Source organism: Rhipicephalus microplus, chromosome 1, assembly GCF_043290135.1.
Source record: "Rhipicephalus microplus isolate Deutch F79 chromosome 1, USDA_Rmic, whole genome shotgun sequence".
NCBI classification, from domain to species: domain Eukaryota; kingdom Metazoa; phylum Arthropoda; class Arachnida; order Ixodida; family Ixodidae; genus Rhipicephalus; species Rhipicephalus microplus.
The window spans coordinates 66517252-66535999 of record NC_134700.1 but is presented as its reverse complement, the minus strand read 5'-3'; the positions used below and the strand labels follow the sequence as shown (position 1 = coordinate 66535999).

The 18748-nt window shown below is 43.9% G+C and overlaps 1 protein-coding gene across 2 annotated transcripts in view; it reads left to right on the top strand.

Moving 5' to 3' along the window:
* LOC119178732 (alkaline phosphatase) overlaps nucleotides 1–18748 on the top strand; it is a 104919-nt gene that overhangs the window by 43864 nt on the left and 42307 nt on the right. For both annotated transcript variants that reach the window (XM_037429968.2, XM_075874593.1), the window contains exon 2: nucleotides 9455–9789. In XM_037429968.2, the coding sequence (XP_037285865.2) occupies nucleotides 9455–9789 (335 nt within the window). The remainder of the gene's footprint in view (nucleotides 1–9454; nucleotides 9790–18748) is intronic.

Below are 18748 nucleotides of genomic sequence, written 5' to 3'. Positions count from 1 at the left end.
CTCTCCCTTATGTTGCTTGCTACTGAGGTAGCTGTCCTGGAAGCGCATCATTTCTACAATCTGTCGGCTCATCTAATCCTTTTCTTTCACCGCACGTGTTCTCGTAACCGCATATATGCGTATGTCTGTTTTCTCCAACAATGTTTCAGTTGTCAGTGTGTGCTGCGTCTAGGTGTCTTCCTTTTGTATTTCAATTTTTTCGCGCAACTCGGTAATTACATAATATTTCTTGTTCTTTAAACTATGTTACCCCTTTTTTACACAAAATGCAGCCATGTGCGAAACCTTCATTGAGACACTTTCAACCTTCTCAATTACACAGTACTATTCCACAATTAAATTTTTCAAGTAGCATCATGCAATAAAGAGTACACACTAAGTGATTGAATTACGCACAAGAAACAGGATCGATACTGCTATCACGTTCAACTGTGAAAAACGGAGCTTAACGGTCCCCCAATTTTTTCACACAGTAGCAAGCCCTAATGCATCATACCAGTTTATTTGTCGGCTTGCGTAAAACTATCTACAGTGCTCACGGATTAAAACGTGACATCGCATTATTTTGTGTAACTATGTATGCGGGTATGCGCAGTTCCTCAAGATAACCACACGATGTTGCGACGTCAGTAACGATAATGTCGCCTGTGATGTACGCCTTCCAGTCAAATTTACACTTATATCACCCTGATTGTAGATGGCGGAAACAAAATTATGGGCTATTCTTAAGTTTTTCCATTTGGATCCGTGACATAGCACCCTGTTTCGAAGAATCAAACGAGCAACAAAATTTTAACTGCGTGTCCTCATCAAAACACACGTAAATATAAAAACAAGTGGAACGTAGACGAAGAAAGATAAGTTCAAACGCAAGACAAATTCAAACGTGGGCTCATAAATCTCATGACACCCTTGGAGTTGGAGATATGCAACTCTTTTTTATTTGTAATTGCGCAAGTTGTAATTTATCCTTGGTTTTTCCTCAAGCGTTAAAATGAGAAAAATACAACACAAGTATATTTACATCAATATATTTATGAAAAGTACAATGGCACGAAACCAACAATTTCCTGGCGTAGATTTTTTGATTAAATAGAGCACTGTCTGGATCAAGTGAAAAAAAATGTTGTCGTATCGCTTAAACAAAACAGCCTAATGACGTAACCACGATTAGCATAAAGTTATTTACTCAGCAAGCATGCAATGTGGTATGTTTTCGAGTTATCATAATATTTATGAACAACGTGCGAAGGTAATGAAAATGATGAACTTACCTTAACATTTAACCGAGACTTGTCTTTCAAGGAGCCTGTTAATTCTGATAACCTAGTCACACCTTAAAGCCACCACGTCCATTCGTACTGCTTTAGGAAGAAGTTTTGAAGGAACGCTTGCCCGCAGGCATATGTATCCATTTTTTTCTCGCACGAAAAGTTGACGATCGCCAATCCAGCAGCGTACAGACGCACAAGCACACAAAAACACTTCCACGTCCGTCCACATTTTCGCCACGTACAGCGAAGTAGATTCCTGAGAGCTGCGCGATTATCTTGTGTAAATTGGAGCAGTAGTCGAACACGAAATATAGAGCAGAAGGAATGAAAATTAGCAAACTCGATCAGCATGGCACCCATGACTCCGGCGAGCAAAAAAGCAACAATGGCGCGGATGGATACAGTGCATGCCATGCACATCACAATGAACATTACATTACTCCTTGAGATCAATGGTTTACGCACTTTTCACTAGAACTAAATTTTCCTGAGCTTATTGGCGAACGACGTTTCATTTTTTAACAATTATTGACGCAATGTTATTACCATACGACTGAATGTTTGTGCAAACTACTTTCTTCGTCGTTACTTGAAATGGTCCGCGGCACTCTCTTTCCTGCTGTGTGGACAGACGGGTGTAAGCCACGGCAGGGCTGCAGGGCCCACGTGCGCTTCTTCGAACTACGTTCTCCGAATTGTCCACCCATCCGATGGGCGCCCTTTTTTGTATTTTTTTTACTGTGGGCACCCCTTGCAACCAATGCAGTCAGGCGAGTTTTTTCGAACAATGGATTTCAACTTGCTCCCGCGAGCCGAAAAAGCTGCACGTGGAGGACCTTTGAGACAGGCATTCCGTGGAGCTGAAATCACTGCTTCGTGTACGCTGGCTACGAAGACGCGTTTCAGCCAAATTTTCATCTTATTTCGCAAGGACTTATAATGATAATAATATTATTCAATCAACCAATAATCAATCAATCATTTTTAACGTATCCAAGAACAACCACAGGGTTTTTCACGCTGGCGCGCGCGAAAATAAAACAATAATAAACAACACATTACAGACTGTCCACAGAAAAGCAAATCAATGAAGAGAGCAAAAACGAGCTGTCGAAAAAATCAATGCACAATGGGACAACAAACAAAAGAGTAGATATTCATGGAATGGGACTGAAAAATAATGTGGAATATACACAACCGTGCCGAAGGTTTCCTGAAAGACGGAAAAGGAAAGAATCTGTGCATATGCAAATCTACGTTAGGACAGCGCAGCCCTCACTGACAAAACAAAATGACTGTAGACTATGAAAAACATAACGAATCAAGAAAGTTGACGTTAGAGAGGCTCGGTATTCTGTGAAGGATAGAGTGTTGAAAGAAGCTGGTAGGTACATGCAACGGTCGATTCTCTCTCGATAACTTACGCAAAGTTTGAAAATTATTACAACCAAGAAGGGCAGAATATCTCACCCTGAACTAGCTTGTAAATAAATAACAGCTCAGCGCGATTTTGCCGGTCATTAACTGGTGGCAAATATAATATTCCAGCAGTGTTGAAAGGATTATAGTGAAACGATGAGGGTAAATGCTTATGAAATTTTTCTGGACTCACTCAGTGGCGCTACTGCTGGATTTAGCAAGGCCATTCCAAATCAGATATGCATATGTACTCAAGTTGAGCACGACATATCGCGGTGTACAATTTGTAGAAGGCTGTAGGAAAACCAGATTCTCGAGAGATGTTGAGCCAACAGGAAGAGAATGAAGGCCTCGCATGGCAGCACATTTTTGCAAGTAGAAAAAATTCAGCATGCTATCAAAAAGAACACCAAGATAACTGACCTCATAAAACTTACATAACGACACAGTATTGACAGCATATGGAATTGAAACGCTGGACGTTTTGCGAGATACAACAACAACAACAACAACAACAACAACAACAATAATAATAATAATAATAATAATAATAATAATAATAATAAAAATACACTCATATCATTCTGACATGGCCGAAAATATCTGGCCACATTGAATGAAATGCTAGTGTCCGGGTGCCCATGGATCTCTATACGCGAGTGTGCACTTGCGCAGTTTGGTGAGTATGTACCGGCATACATATATTATAAGTAAGTGCACTACCGTGTTCGTGTTGAAAGGATATGTTCGCAAGCAGTCTGAATCGTTACGCGCCTGCACAGCAAGGGGCTGTTTAAATAATGTAGAGTTTGGCTTAGGTATCACGCCAGCCCGCAAAAAAATGTGTCATACTACTTGTAGTCGCAAGGCAATGTTTAGGCTAATCCTGATGATGGCACGTGCGCATTAGTGACCTCGACCAAGTAATGACACACCCACACAAAAGAGAAGTTTCGTGAATTCGGCAGCCTACGTTAAATGTTGCTATAAAGCTTCAGCATTTCATTACATAGGCCATTAAATATGTATCACGTGTGAGTCAGGTGCACCTTTCTTAACGTACATGTCTATGACGTGAGATTTATTCCACGCTTGCAAACATTACACAAAATAATTGTTCACTAGTGCAATCATAAAATTTCCGATAAATTTACTATGCGCACAGCCAGGAACATTATACGTAGCCAAAGGAAACGCAAGATGTATTTTTGCAATAAATTAGTACAACTTCCATCTTGATTGTAATCATAATAGTGCCTGCAAGTTGCATTCACGTAAGTTCTTTTTGTTTTTGAAAATACTCCCTTAAACATTGCACTGCGCATGCAATTTTAGTAAATGGCTGCTGAAAGCAATCGCAGATGAGGGGTCAACAGGATTAATAGAAATCTTGTTATATGAAGGGAGCATAAAGCCATCAAAACTTTCAAATAATCAGAAATTTTGTCCACCAATGTGGAAGCTAAAAGTGCATTAAAATTACTATTTTTTGCTGCCACTTTAAACAATGCATTAATGTGAACAATATAACTTGCATGCATTTTGTCTTTACATAATACTATATAGGATTGCTCTATAATAATAGCGAGGTTCGGAAGCTTCAATACGTTTTGTGACTTGACACGATTCCTTCCTCGTAAAACATGTCTGCTCTTGTATACATTATTTACGTCGTATTAATTGCAACTTATTGTTTCAAACCTAAATGCCATGAAAAATGTACGAGTTAAATTACACGAATGCATGCATATATGCATTCAACTGAGTTGCAACTATCACGAACACAAAGCTGACCTGAAATTTCGGTTTTTTTGCATGGCAGAAACAACATATATATTTAATACTCCTATTGTTATGAAAAATAAGCAGGTCAGCTTTGTGTACAAATTGTTATATATTACAATTCGCATAAAAGTGTGATCACGGTGTTAAATATATACGTGGTTCATCCCAAATAAGAGAGCACTTCCACATATAAGGACCCACTTGATATGTTATATATGGTGTGGCCGTGCCTTATTTGGCCGGATTTGACTCCTTATATGGGCCAACCGCGTCATATATGGCCGTATATAACCCCATACATGAACCGACTCCGCCAGACATACATCCATATATGCTTATATCTGGCCACATATGCTGCCATATATGCTTATTTGTGGCCACATATGCTGCCATATATGGCTATATGTGGCCACATATGCTACCATATATGCTTATATATGGCCAGATATAAATTATATATGGGCCATGTATGGCGTTTCCGTAAGGGTATCTATCTATCTATCTATCTATCTATCTATCTATCTATCTATCTATCTGTCTATCTGTCTGTCTGTCTGTCTGTCTGTCTGTCTGTCTGTCTCTCTGTCTGTCTGTCACCTCCCTAACTTTATGATCAATGGATATGTGGTGTTTAACGTTCCAAAACCACCATATGATTATGAGAGACGCTGTAGTGGAGGGCTCCGGAAATTTCGACCACCTGGAGTTCTTTAACGTGCACCTAAATCTGAGCACACGGGCCTACAACCTTTCCGCCTCCATCAGAAATGCAGCCGCCGCAGACGGGATTCCATCCCATGACCTTCGGCTCAGCAGCCGAGTACTTTAGCCGCTAGACCACCGCGGCGTGGCCCTCGCTAACTTGGGCCAAGCAAAATTTAGTAAAAGTGTTTAAGAGGGTGTTTGAAGAATATGTCTGATCTGACTGGTTTTGACATCCACGACTTGAAAATCATGTCCCGTACGTCGTCAAACTTTTTCTGCAGGTATACGCTACAAGCAATGGGCAGTTTAAATTAGCCAAAAACGGCGTGAATAGACAATGATATTAATAAGGCTGCGGAATTGGGCTTGTTAGTACAACACGATTATAAGGGCAAATTAGCGCCGCCGAGAGATAAGACAGAACAGGCACAGAGAGCTGATGCTAGGAAAGCTCTCTGCGTTCTCTCTTCTGTTCCTTCGTCCTGGTTGAGCTGATTCGTAGTCATAGACGTAAGCAATTTAAATTCGAGAGTGACAAGAAAAAATCTGGCAACTTTCACGTTGTGAATGATGATGGAGAAGCATATTGGGAACTGATCGGCAGAACTCGTGGGTTCTCCGTACAGCTGCTGTCCTCTTGAAATTCCAGCGGTTGTACCAGTTCAGCTTACATCTACCTGCACAAACGATTCAAGAGCAGTATACCCACTGCACGCACAACCCATCGCCCATATTCGCTCCTTTTTAGTGGCAACCTGACGGCACTGGAATCGTCTGCCTGCATCTACCATACACCAATCCGACCCTGATCAATTCAAGGTTGCCCTCGAGTCATTTCTTTTCTGTAATTAATACCCATCCCTCATGTTATACCTCAGCTGGGGCCTTTGAGGTATTCAGGTTAACTAAATATATAAATGAATAAAGACGTCAAACGTTGTTATAGGTGTGATCGTTTATACACCTTTATACACAGTGCTTGATTATTTAAAAATCCGTGCAATCATATCCAAGCATTACATTTGTGGTTTTACAAAGCCGTCAGACGCGTTTTTCTTTTAAGATTATTATTTCGTGGTCGGTGAAGTATGTGGTGAGGGATCTTGAATTAAAATTTGGAGTTGAAAATTGGAGAAGGCAATGTCGATGCAGGTCCCGATTGGATATCCTCTTGCGGGTGCATGTATGCCACCTCCGCTTTGCGTGTTCTCACTTCACGGTCCGCCTGTCTACGAGCCTTCTTACCAACAGGAAGTGCACATAACGCTTTACAGGTGTGTAGTGGGCACCTCGCTTATCAGCAAAATGACGAATGGCATATTGGATGCTTCCCTGTTTCATGTAAGTTATGGAGGGTGCGTAGTGGGTACGCTGCACAGCTGCGCCTCTAGCGTACACGCAAAGGGACACGCCCCGAGCATTGGTCGTAAAACTGGCCTCATGAGCGCTGATCTGACGACTGCGAAGATTAAGCCTCGAGGTTTCAACAGGAATGGAAACCAAGCATTCCGCGTGGCAATAAGTATTCTACAATGAAGCCATGCTGGTCTCAAAACTGTTTTGAAAAAACACACTATTCAGGCGTAATATTGGTGAAACTTGAATTGTCGTTTCAGTGCAGGCCATTCAATTCTATTAACATTACATACGTACTCGTACGATACAGGCGTCACGTCGGGTTAATTTCAGTTGTATACATAAGCGGCTGAAGTTGCTTGTGCTTTGTAACGCATACGTGTGTAATAGTTTAAAAGAGAAAACGTGGAAATGGCGTTCAAGTTGGCGACAGCTGAACGATGCAGTAAGATGTGGGAAAGCAGGCGTACAAGATTAATTTCTCGAAAGCGCTATTTATTTCATGGCACGTTCTTGCTAAAGGAAGGATACTTGGGTTCAACTTTCAGTGTCCCTGTTAACTATAAAAATTCTAGATGGAGAGTGGGCGTTCTTGCCGAGGAAGTGAATATGCAAATGCCCTTTGCTCTCTTATCTCTTCAGAACAGTGGAAGCGGCATGGGCTATTAAAGGCCGGTAGTGACACCCAAGCTCAACTGAAGTTGGCCTACGTGGTATTATGCATGGCTACTCGCAAGCGTCTGTTCAGGCCTCAAAAATGTGACTAACATTGCATGACCAAAATGCCAAAATTGCCGCAAATCGTATTGCCGACCCATGAATCACTCTCAATGAACAAACGAGTTGCCGGTAAGGCCGATAGAGAATTTAGGGGTTGTTGCCCACAAGAAGGTGTCGAAGCTTGAGCCATAATAGAAAAAAAACTTATTCTACGTCTGAAAGATTCTACGGCAGCTTCTGTTCATTCTTCAAGAGCAACAGTTTGTGTTTGCTTCAAGCAGATAATAGTTGTCGCTTCGCAGTAATGGATTGCGGATGCGTACAATGTCAAGACAAGACATGCAGTCAAGAAGAACTTCATCTGGGTAAAAGCAAGCCAAAGAAGAGTGAGATGTAAGTCAGAGGCTTTGTGTATAGACTTGGAACATGCAAAACTTACGCGTTCTACTGCAGCTAGCAAGAACAACGCCCTTCATGTGTTCTTCACGGCCAAGGTGCGAAAGGTGGCTGTTCCTTTCAGGACGATTGGGAGTAAATGAAATATCTAGCAGACTGTGATTAGTCAGATTTTAATAAAGCAGCTAAACGTTCATGTCACGGAATACACGTATCGTACTGACAATTCCTCGTGCGTCCTTTACTTTTTTCAAACGAATCCTTCAGTAGGGTATTTGTTCTCGGTTGATGTTAAGGAGCGGTTTCATTTTGTCACGCCCAGTGCTTTGTTTTCCTTCGTTAGAGCTAGCATAAACGAGAGTGGTATTATTGCCTTCCAGAACGCCATGGGCATGAGAGTAGGAGCTTTTATCTCCTTTCTCATGTTTTATGTTTGAAGTCACCTGCATCAATTTTATTGTAAACTTGTATGTCCAAGAACAAGAAATTTACATGGGCTGTTGTGTTGCTCCCGTGTTCTGCCATTTCTTCTTATGTTCTATTGACCATGCCTTAAACCAACATTTAATTGGGAGTTTTTTCTTTTAGGTTTTAGGTACGTGACTATTTTTTTATTATATTGAGACAGCTAACCACTGCTCCATATCAGCCCGATGTTAACAATGTTTTAGCGGCCTTTTGCTGGCTCGGGAAGGGAATAGTGTTTCCGTGCGAGGGCTGGTGGCTCATTGCAGCTTTTTGAATGCGCAGATCAGTTTGCCCAGTCGTTAAGCCTGCTGGCTTCATTCACTAAGGTGTACCAAATATTTGCTTCCTGCGCATCCCAAAAGTGTGAAAGGGGACACAGCAAAACATTGCCTAGATTGTGCGCTTAAAGGGTTGTTGATTGATTGATTGATTTGTGGGGTTTAACGTCCCAAAACCACCATATGATTATGAGAGACGCCGTAGTGGAGGGCTCCGGAAATTTTGAACACCTGGGGTTCTTTAACGTGCACCCAAATCTGAGCACACGGGCCTCGACATTTCCGCCTCCATCGGAAATGCAGCCGCCGCAGCCGGGATTTGAACCCGCGACCTGCGGGTCAGCAGCCGAGTACCTTAGCCACTAGACCACCGCGGCGGGGCACTTAAAGGGTTGTGCTCACACGTTAGGCAGAGGATTTCAAACAAATTGAATCGGTTGTGAGAGGCTGTCTTCGCTCGCACGCTTCTTGACCCCGTGGCTGAGGCGCTCCTCCCGAACTTTAAGAGTGAACACCATGGTACCGGGGTAGAGAAAGAGTGGAGGATGTTGAGAACTGAGGTCGTACCATGTATGCACGGTGTTGCACACAACCCAAAGAAAGGTGGCAAACAGACATTGTGAGCCCATTCTTTTTACTGTGCCGCGAAAGCTGTCTCAGCTGCGCTTCTTTATAATGTCTGATGATAGCAACAAAGGTGGGGGGAGAAAGAACGTTGCCACATAATAAACTACCTTGAAGGAAACAAATATAACGTTTTAACGATGAAGCTTTTGTTAATTACTCACTTTAAAGGCCCACTAACCGAGAAATTATATTTCCGCCTCGACGCGATGTTCGTTCCCCAAAATGCAAGAGCCTGTTAGTCACTACATTTTGATAAGAAACTGGAATTTCCTGAAAACAAAAACACCGCGTATTCTCTCCCCTTTTGTATTTCTGCAATTTAACGTAAAACAATTGCGTGTTCACCTTGCTACAGCTTTGTGTACACTGTTAACTACAGTCTGTGGGTTGCGAGAACATCCTAATTTTGCCTCTTGTCCTGTGCAGCTGACCCAGAATTCTGGTTTGATCAGGGACATTCTGGGATTGAGCAACGACTGAGGCTACTCCAGAACACACGCCGTGCTCGCCAGGTGGTGTTCTTTCTCGGCGATGGCATGGGTGTTTCCACGCTTACCGCAGCTCGTATCTACAAGGGGCAACGACTGCAGCGCACAAGTGGTGAGGAGAGTGCACTGGCATGGGACACGTTTCCGCACGTGTCCCTGGCCAGAACGTACGGCCTCGACGTGCAGACGTCTGACTCGGCGAACACGGCAACTGCCTACCTTTCGGGTGTCAAAGCCAACTTCGAGACGTTAGGCGTGGACTCCAGGGTGAAGGTAACTGCCATGTCCTCATATTGTTGTATTCTTTAAAATTTCCAGATGCTGCACATTTACTGTAAGTCGCGTGTCCAAATGAGCGATATTGCTTATGTATGCTCATTTTCTCATTATACCAAAATTGAGGTGCCCACAGTTCAAAGAACACACAACTTCAGGGGGACGTGAAAGTTTGAAGTGATGAGGACTTGTTAAACTGCAATTGCTATTCGACGAAACAGCTTAGCAAAGACGAACCCTCTGATGAAGACAGCCTTCAGCGACGGCATCTGTTCGACGATTCCTGAGTATTCTACATGTAGTGACCACAGGGTCATTCTTTTGATTCGCGTGATTCTTTGTTAAGTTGTAATCCCACGTATGCATCGCAATGCGTCAGCGCATGAAGTGTAGACTCGCTGTCACACTCTTTCCTTTTGGAGGGAGAGGGCTGACGCCAAGTCTATTTAACCCGTGCTGACTCGTTGTAACGCGCACGTGCGGTTAAAGCTTAAGCGACAGAACGTGGAAGTGGCGCACAAGTTGGGGACAGAGAACGATAAAATAGTCACAAGACAAGAGAAAGCAGGCGTACGGGATTAATTTTTCTAAAGCATTATTTATTTGATGATTCATATTTGCCGCAAGAATATTTTTTGGTATAAGAATGCTGTATCTCTGCTGATTCTGAAAATTCAAGAAGTAGAGGGGGTGTTCCTTTTGAGGCATTGAACATGCAAAGGCAGTCTTCTGCTTGACATCTTCAGGAAGACAGCGGGAGGAGCAGGGGCTGGCAGAAAGTACAGTATTACAACCGAAGCTCAAGAGAAAAGAAAATGTAAGCAAGTGGAATGGCAGCGCTGTGGTGCAGACAAGGGTTTTGGTTAAAATCGTGACTTTGTTTTTGCTTTTTTGAAAACTTCCTGTGTGTGACTTACGGTTGTGTCCATCTGCAGCAGGGGTCACGAACAAGCGTCCGGCGGTCCGCATGCGACTTGCGCACCTATCGTTTGCGACATGTCGTCTGCGCATGACTGTTTTAGTCCAACATTGTTTATCTCTTTTTTAGTATGTGCGTAATATACTGAGGTATTACTGGCCTAAAGCACTGGTTTTGGGGGCACCTCACGTAGTCATCATATGTTAAAACATGCACGTGAAACAACAACTATATATATATATTTCAGAATCAGCATCCAGGTCACCAGACACTAACGATATATGAAGGCACATTTAGCAAAGCTGCTCGTCAAATCTCCTACAAAAGCTACCGTATATAACATGTAGAAAAGGTTTCTTTTAGACGGTATTGTTAGCTTACATTTGTGCACACTACCACCATCGTGCCTTTTTAATCACATTCCTCGCTGTCCGCATTTTTACAGGAAGAAACTTTGCAACTATGGCTCAGGCAAGTTTGAAAGCCCTGGCCTATAGCGAGTAAACCTCCCACCTGCTTTTTATCACCATGGTTACACACTCAACTTGCATATCTGAACTGATGAACAGGTAACATTCATGTTTACAGATAGAGACAGAGCTCCTGCCGATGAGTGCCTTGGTTATACGATGTAGCGATGTAGCGACGTTGTTTTACCCACGCTATTGGCGTGTCTCCAATGTACAGCCGGCTCATGCTTCATTGAGCAGGTTGCCTTGTATGGTGAGAAATGGCGGCTTATTTAGCAGGAAAAATTCGTAGACCAACTTTTTCTAAATATTTTGTAGCCGTATGAAGCGCTCTCGGTAAAATTCTGGGAAGACGTGGTCCCTGATGGGAGGGACCACTGATTCACGGTGCGATGTCATCATAAATTGCTACGCTTATCGGGAACCCATATTATTGAGGTAATTGGCATGACAGTCCGGCAAACATGCTTTTCATGGGAAGCCGAGAGGAAACGCTGCCTTGAGGGACACCGCACCTAAGATGGCGCGATTCACTCACACCTCTAAAAATTACTTTCATGTTGTGCTGCGCCAGAAAGTTACGCACAAAAATTCCGCAGCCATCAGTGCAAAAACAATCGCCTCATGTGGAACCGACTCAAAGGCTTGTTGTGCGTCCAGAAATAGCATATGTGCAGAGTTCCCGTTTTCTCGAGCATTCTCAAGCGATGATAAACGATCTGGGATGCTATCGATGGTATAACGATGCCGACTAAAGCCGCTCGTAACATCAGAAGAAAGAAAAATTACCAGCTTGCTTGATTCTTTCACTCATCATCTGCATCAAATCCTGCATCGATAATCTTGCGCTGACAGTATCTTTTTTATATTTTAGCTAAGCATTTCAGTGCAGGCCATTCAATTCAATTACCATTACATACGTACTCGTACGATACAGGCGTCACGTCGGGTTAATGTCAGTTGTATACATAAGCGGCTGAAGTTGCTTGTGCTTTGTAACGCATACGTGTGTAATAGTTTAAAAGAGAAAACGTGGAAATGGCGTTCAAGTTGGCGACAGCTGAATGACGCAGTAAGATGTGGGAAAGCAGGCGTACAAGATTAATTTCTCGAAAGCGCTATTTATTTCATGGCACGTTCTTGCTAAAGGAAGGATACTTGGGTTCAACTTTCAGTGTCTCTGTTAACTATAAAAATTCTAGATGGAGAGTGGGCGTTCTTGCCGAGGAAGTGAATATGCAAATGCCCTTTGCTCTCTTATCTCTTCAGAACAGTGGAAGCGGCATGGGCTATTAAAGGCCGGTAGTGACACCCAAGCTCAACTGAAGTTGGCCTACGTGGTATTATGCATGGCTACTCGCAAGCGTCTGTTCAGGCCTCAAAAATGTGACTAACATTGCATGACCAAAATGCCGAAATTGCCGCAAATCGTTTTGTCGACCCATGAATCACTCTCAATTGACAAACGAGTTGCCGGTAAGGCCGATAGAGAATTTAGGGTTTGTTGCCCACAAGAAGGTGTCGAAGCTTGAGCCATAATAGAAAAAAAACTTATTCTACGTCTGAAAGATTCTACGGCAGCTTCTGTTCATTCTTCAAGAGCAACAGTTTGTGTTTGCTTCAAGCAGATAATAGTTGTCGCTTCGCAGTAATGGATTGCGGATGCGTACAATGTCAAGACAAGACATGCAGTCAAGAAGAACTTCATCTGGGTAAAAGCAAGCCAAAGAAGAGTGAGATGTAAGTCAGAGGCTTTGTGTATAGACTTGGAACATGCAAAACTTACGCGTTCTACTGCAGCTAGCAAGAACAACGCCCTTCATGTGTTCTTCACGGCCAAGGTGCGAAAGGTGGCTGTTCCTTTCAGGACGATTGGGAGTAAATGAAATATCTAGCAGACTGTGATTAGTCAGATTTTAATAAAGCAGCTAAACGTTCATGTCACGGAATACACGTATCGTACTGACAATTCCTCGTGCGTCCTTTACTTTTTTCAAACGAATACTTCAATAGGGTATTTGTTCTCGGTTGATGTTAAGGAGCGGTTTCATTTTGTCACGCCCAGTGCTTTGTTTTCCTTCGTTAGAGCTAGCATAAACGAGAGTGGTATTATTGCCTTCCAGAACGCAATGGGCATGAGAGTAGGAGCTTTTATCTCCTTTCTCATGTTTTATGTTTGAAGTCACCTGCATCAATTTTATTGTAAACTTGTATGTCCAAGAACAAGAAATTTACATGGGCTGTTGTGTTGCTCCCGTGTTCTGCCATTTCTTCTTATGTTCTATTGACCATGCCTTAAACCAACATTTAATTGGGAGTTTTTTCTTTTAGGTTTTAGGTACGTGACCATTTTTTTATTATATTGAGACAGCTAACCACTGCTCCATATCAGCCCGATGTTAACAATGTTTTAGCGGCCTTTTGCTGGCTCGGGAAGGGAATAGTGTTTCCGTGCGAGGGCTGGTGGCTCATTGCAGCTTTTTGAATGCGCAGATCAGTTTGCCCAGTCGTTAAGCCTGCTGGCTTCATTCACTAAGGTGTACCAAATATTTGCTTCCTGCGCATCCCAAAAGTGTGAAAGGGGACACAGCAAAACATTGCCTAGATTGTGCGCTTAAAGGGTTGTGCTCACACGTTAGGCAGAGGATTTCAAACAAATTGAATCGGTTGTGAGAGGCTGTCTTCGCTCGCACGCTTCTTGACCCCGTGGCTGAGGCGCTCCTCCCGAACTTTAAGAGTGAACACCATGGTACCGGGGTAGAGAAAGAGTGGAGGATGTTGAGAACTGAGGTCGTACCATGTATGCACGGTGTTGCACACAACCCAAAGAAAGGTGGCAAACAGACATTGTGAGCCCATTCTTTTTACTGTGCCGCGAAAGCTGTCTCAGCTGCGCTTCTTTATAATGTCTGATGATAGCAACAAAGGTGGGGGGAGAAAGAACGTTGCCACATAATAAACTACCTTGAAGGAAACAAATACAACATTGTTTCACATTTCACAAGATTTGCCATAAATTACTGCTCTTAAAACTAAGCTTGCTAAATATCAACAATAACCTTCCTAAATGGATGAAACATTTTCTTTCTAATCACTTCCAATTCGTTACTTCTAATGACCATCGTTCACCACTCACTGAAGTAGTGTCACGTGCACCCTAAGGTTCAGTGTTGGGACCTTTATTATTTCTTGCACATATTAATGTAACTTCTTCAATAACTGCTAACATACATCTGTTCGCAGATGAATGTGATATCTACCACAAAATTACCAATACTGATGATACTAAAACACTCCAAGCTGACCTATATATCATAGCTAACTGGTGCAATAACTGGTTAATGAAACTTAATATTAGGAAATGTAAAACATTTGCTCGTATCAAGAACTAACTCAAATCGTAACACTGAGACGTCCCTGCTACGCCACCGATCGCCAAAGAGAGGGAAGAACACTCAACCCTTTTTCTCGGTTCCCTCTTGGCTATGCGTCTCAACCACTTTCCTTACACAGGGATTCATGCTGGGGCCGGGAAATGGAAGACGCTACGACCTGTTCCTGTTTACTGATTCATTTATTTATCACTAACTGCAAACATCGTATACCCACGTACATCAACCACTACACAGAATTGTAACACATGATTTAGACACTCGTGACGTTCGACACAAGACAGGCACATCAAGAAAGTAGCTGCAACAATACAAGGGTATACATATATAAAGAAAACTCACAACGACACAAATGATGAAGTTATCAATGAATAAAACCACGCAATGTCTCAACGCGCCGCTCCCTTTCCTGCAAAGCTCGTCTAAATAGGGTTCATAAAGTTCGTCTCATGAACGATCCGTGTTGTCAGTCTTCATCGTCTTCGTGGTCTTCATCGTCTCTCTCAGCGATTTCCATCTTAATCTTCTTTCATAACGTCCCGCAATCACTCGCTTCCTCATTTCCCGTCTCTTACTTTCACTCCTCGTCATACCATCCCTGCCTCAGTCCTCATCTCATCGACTCTCATCGCTATCTCTTCACACCGTTATCTTCCTTTTCCATTCCTTCTCTCTACCATCTCGATCTCATCACCTCGTCTCTTCGATCGCCGTTCCGTAGTCCCTTTTCGTAGGACACGACTCCGCCCCTCCGTGGCACCTAACCAATCGCCACTGTTGACACGACACATTTCTCTGTCAGTCGGTGTGTGTCATCTTCGACGGCTGCCCCGCAGGCTACGCCAGTGGAAACCCTCTCACAAGCAAACCTAGCAAGTAACAATGTACAAACTCAAGCCTCAGAGAGAGACATGGGCGAACTGTCCGAAGACACGTGAACTACGGACGAACAATGGTCCCAATGCACCGACAAAGCGCGTCGTCTGTAATGGCCAACGTCCGGAGTTTGCAGTGTTGTGCCGAAATGTTTTCGGCCGAACCAATCGCCCCGGTATCTGGTACCCGATGACCCGATGTCCAGATCGAGTCTCAACGCCTCCATGCAACTCGGTATCTCCTGTGGAATTCTCCGCAGCCGCCGCTTCTTCGTCATTCAACGCCGCGGGTGGCCGTCCGCGCAGAACGCAGTAATGAGCCCTGGAGCCACGGAGGGTGACGGAAAGTCAGGCGGGCGCGGCATAGGCGCTGCAGCAGTGTCCCATTCACTGAACCAACAAAAGGTGCTTTGCTGCTCCCCCGTGCCACAAATCTGAAGGGTGCGTGCAGAGCATTGCCACCGTACACTGTCACACTGTCCGTTGACAACAAGGCGCCACCCGGTCCTGGTGTTTGCGCAGGGGGGGGGGGGGGGGCGAGAACCATCGACAAAATAATTCCAGGAACTCCACTCCGGAATGCGCATTCGTTACCCCGAAATTTTTCTTTTCCCTTTTTTTTCAATGCGTGGGTTTAAGAAATGAACGTAAACATCTTGAGAGCGCCGGGGTTCAGTCTTTGTTTGCGGGGACGTCACACACCTACCATCTAAACAATATTACCGTAGATTAAATCATGTCCTATAAATATCTTGGTGTGCACATCACAAATAACTTCAGTTAAACAACTCATCTAAAATACGTCATTAACAATGCTAATGGCATGATCGCATACTTACGACATAACTTATGCAAAGCACCCCCTCCCTTAAAACTAAAACTCTATAAGCCTCTCATACACCCTAAGCTCGAGTATGCATCGGCCATATGGGATCCAAGTGACGCTAACCTTCTCACCTCTCTTGAACTAGTGCAACATAACTCTCATATATTCATCCTCTCTAACTCTAAGCACACTTCAAGTATAATTTCAATGAAAAGAACTTATCACTCACTCATAGGCTCACCGACAAAAAATCGCCAGTCTTTCACTGTTTTCTAAAATTTTCTATCACCCAAAACTTACCAATGGCCTCATACTCCGGCCTCTGTACATCTGAAACGTTGTTAATCATCGTAATAAGGCAGGAATCGCATCATGTCACACTCAGTCTTTCTTTCGGTCAATTATTCCTCGTACATCCCAAGATTAGAAGAACCTTCCCTCAAATATCGCAACCATCACTTACTGCAAACTTTTTAACGAAACGTTAGCTAACATTGTGTAACCAGGAAAATGTGTTACCTGTACTTATTTTGCGATAGCAATTGTATGTTGTGGGGGCGCTGACACCCCCTGTAGAGTTGTTTGCGCCGCGTCGTGCACGTGTCTCGCCCAAGAGCCGCATTTCGAGTTACAACCACCGGGTGATCGAGGGCGTTGTGTTCGCGTTGAGCACTACTATAATCATCATGGTGTAGCGCCGGCGGTGACCCCTGGCGGAAGGCAAGCCTTGGTGGCGGGCGAGAGTTGAGCGAGTCTCTTCTGCGCGTGGCGGTTGCCGCGAACGGTTGTCTCTAGCGTGGGTCCTCGGTGCGTGGTACCGCGACCTGCGCGCCGGGCGCCCTCGTGGTAAGTCAAGCGCTGGCGACGCCACCTTGGGTGGGTTATTGTGTTTGTCATGTTATTGTATGTTTGTCGTGTTATTATGTTTGCCATGAAGTGTATTGTGATATAATGTGTACGGATTTTCTAGGTTGTTGATAACGATTGATGTATCGATTCGGCGGACGATACCGTCCTTCAAAATTAGGTAAACAAATGTGCATAGTTTGGTTTGTACTGACCACGTCTACTGTGTTCGTGCACTCCAAGAGCGTAGCGTGACGTGTCGCCCGCCATTTCGAGACCCCACAATGTACACTCTCGGCTGTATTTTGCTGCCAGCGTCAACGTCATGCACTGTATATGTATACGTATCTATATGTATGAAAACGCAAGGAAGACAAAAATCCAGAAAAAGGACTCCGGCGCCCGGAATAAAACATTGGACCTCAGCGTCGTGAATTCGAAATGTTAACCACTGAGCCAACCGAGATGTACCTTCTCCACGCTCAAATGGCCAGCCATTTATGTCTACCACTTACCGCTGTTGGCAGACATCTTGGGGGGGGGGGGGCCATCGCGTTTTCAGCATTATCAGCAAGGCGGCTCTCATCTCTCACGCTTACTTTGGCCCGTGTACTGAATAAGGAGGTGTACGCTAGATCGCGCGCCTTGATCTTGCAGTGGAGAGGATCGTACGTCTTGGCTAGCTTTTGGGTTTTGCCGGAACAAATCTGTGGTGGTTACGGGGCGCACAAAAGCCACTGTGATTGTTGCACAGCCTTCTTTTGCGAAAAGGGCGCGCTTTTAAGATGCAGCGAAGGAACAACTGAGACGCCTATTCGCGTTTATTTGTGCCTATGAGTACATTTCGTGCGTAATTTGTGCGTGAGAAACGTGGGCCACGTTTCGATCTGCTTGCAATTCGGCGCGTGACCTTCCAATTAATCGCTATAGGCACCCGACAGTGAACCTAAGGGCGCCACGAAGCTCTTTGCGCCACCTCAGCATTGTTGGTACCGACCGCTAGGGATACCAAGAAAATGGAATGCTTGCGGAACACAGTGACACGCGGAAGTGTCAGTGCTTTTTTTGGCACGTTTCCAAAGGACGCTTCCTGGGCGCTTACAAAATCATCCGTGACAGCTTGCTCACAACTAAAAAGAAAGTTATATGCACGTGCAAGTTTGGTTTTACTGCGTCTATACTCGCTAGGCTACGCATTGGAAGACTCGGTTTTGCTGCACCTACCCGCTAGGTTATGTGTTCTGGTGCGACCATCACATCTCGTAAACTGCATTGCCGGGTACCTATCGCGTTTATTGTTGCGCCTTTGCGGGAAAGCTGTGTTTTTGTTTCTGTTTATTTTTATTTTTTTAAATAACTGGTTTTGTATATTCTGGATAAATGTTGATATTAACTAAGTTTTTTATTGTAATATTTTATTGGTATTTATTGCACTACTTCAATTGTATTTTTGTGTAATTACCCACTTTCCTCTTCTATGCCTTTTGGCTTTGAGGGTATTATATTGTCACTTCGCTCCAGGGGGTGTCGACAAGGTTTATTGACGTCTGAGCAACAGGGCTCTAACCAAGCGCGTCGGTTGGGCTTGTTTGCCAGAGCGGGGGCCCACGCGCACTTCTTTCTTCTCT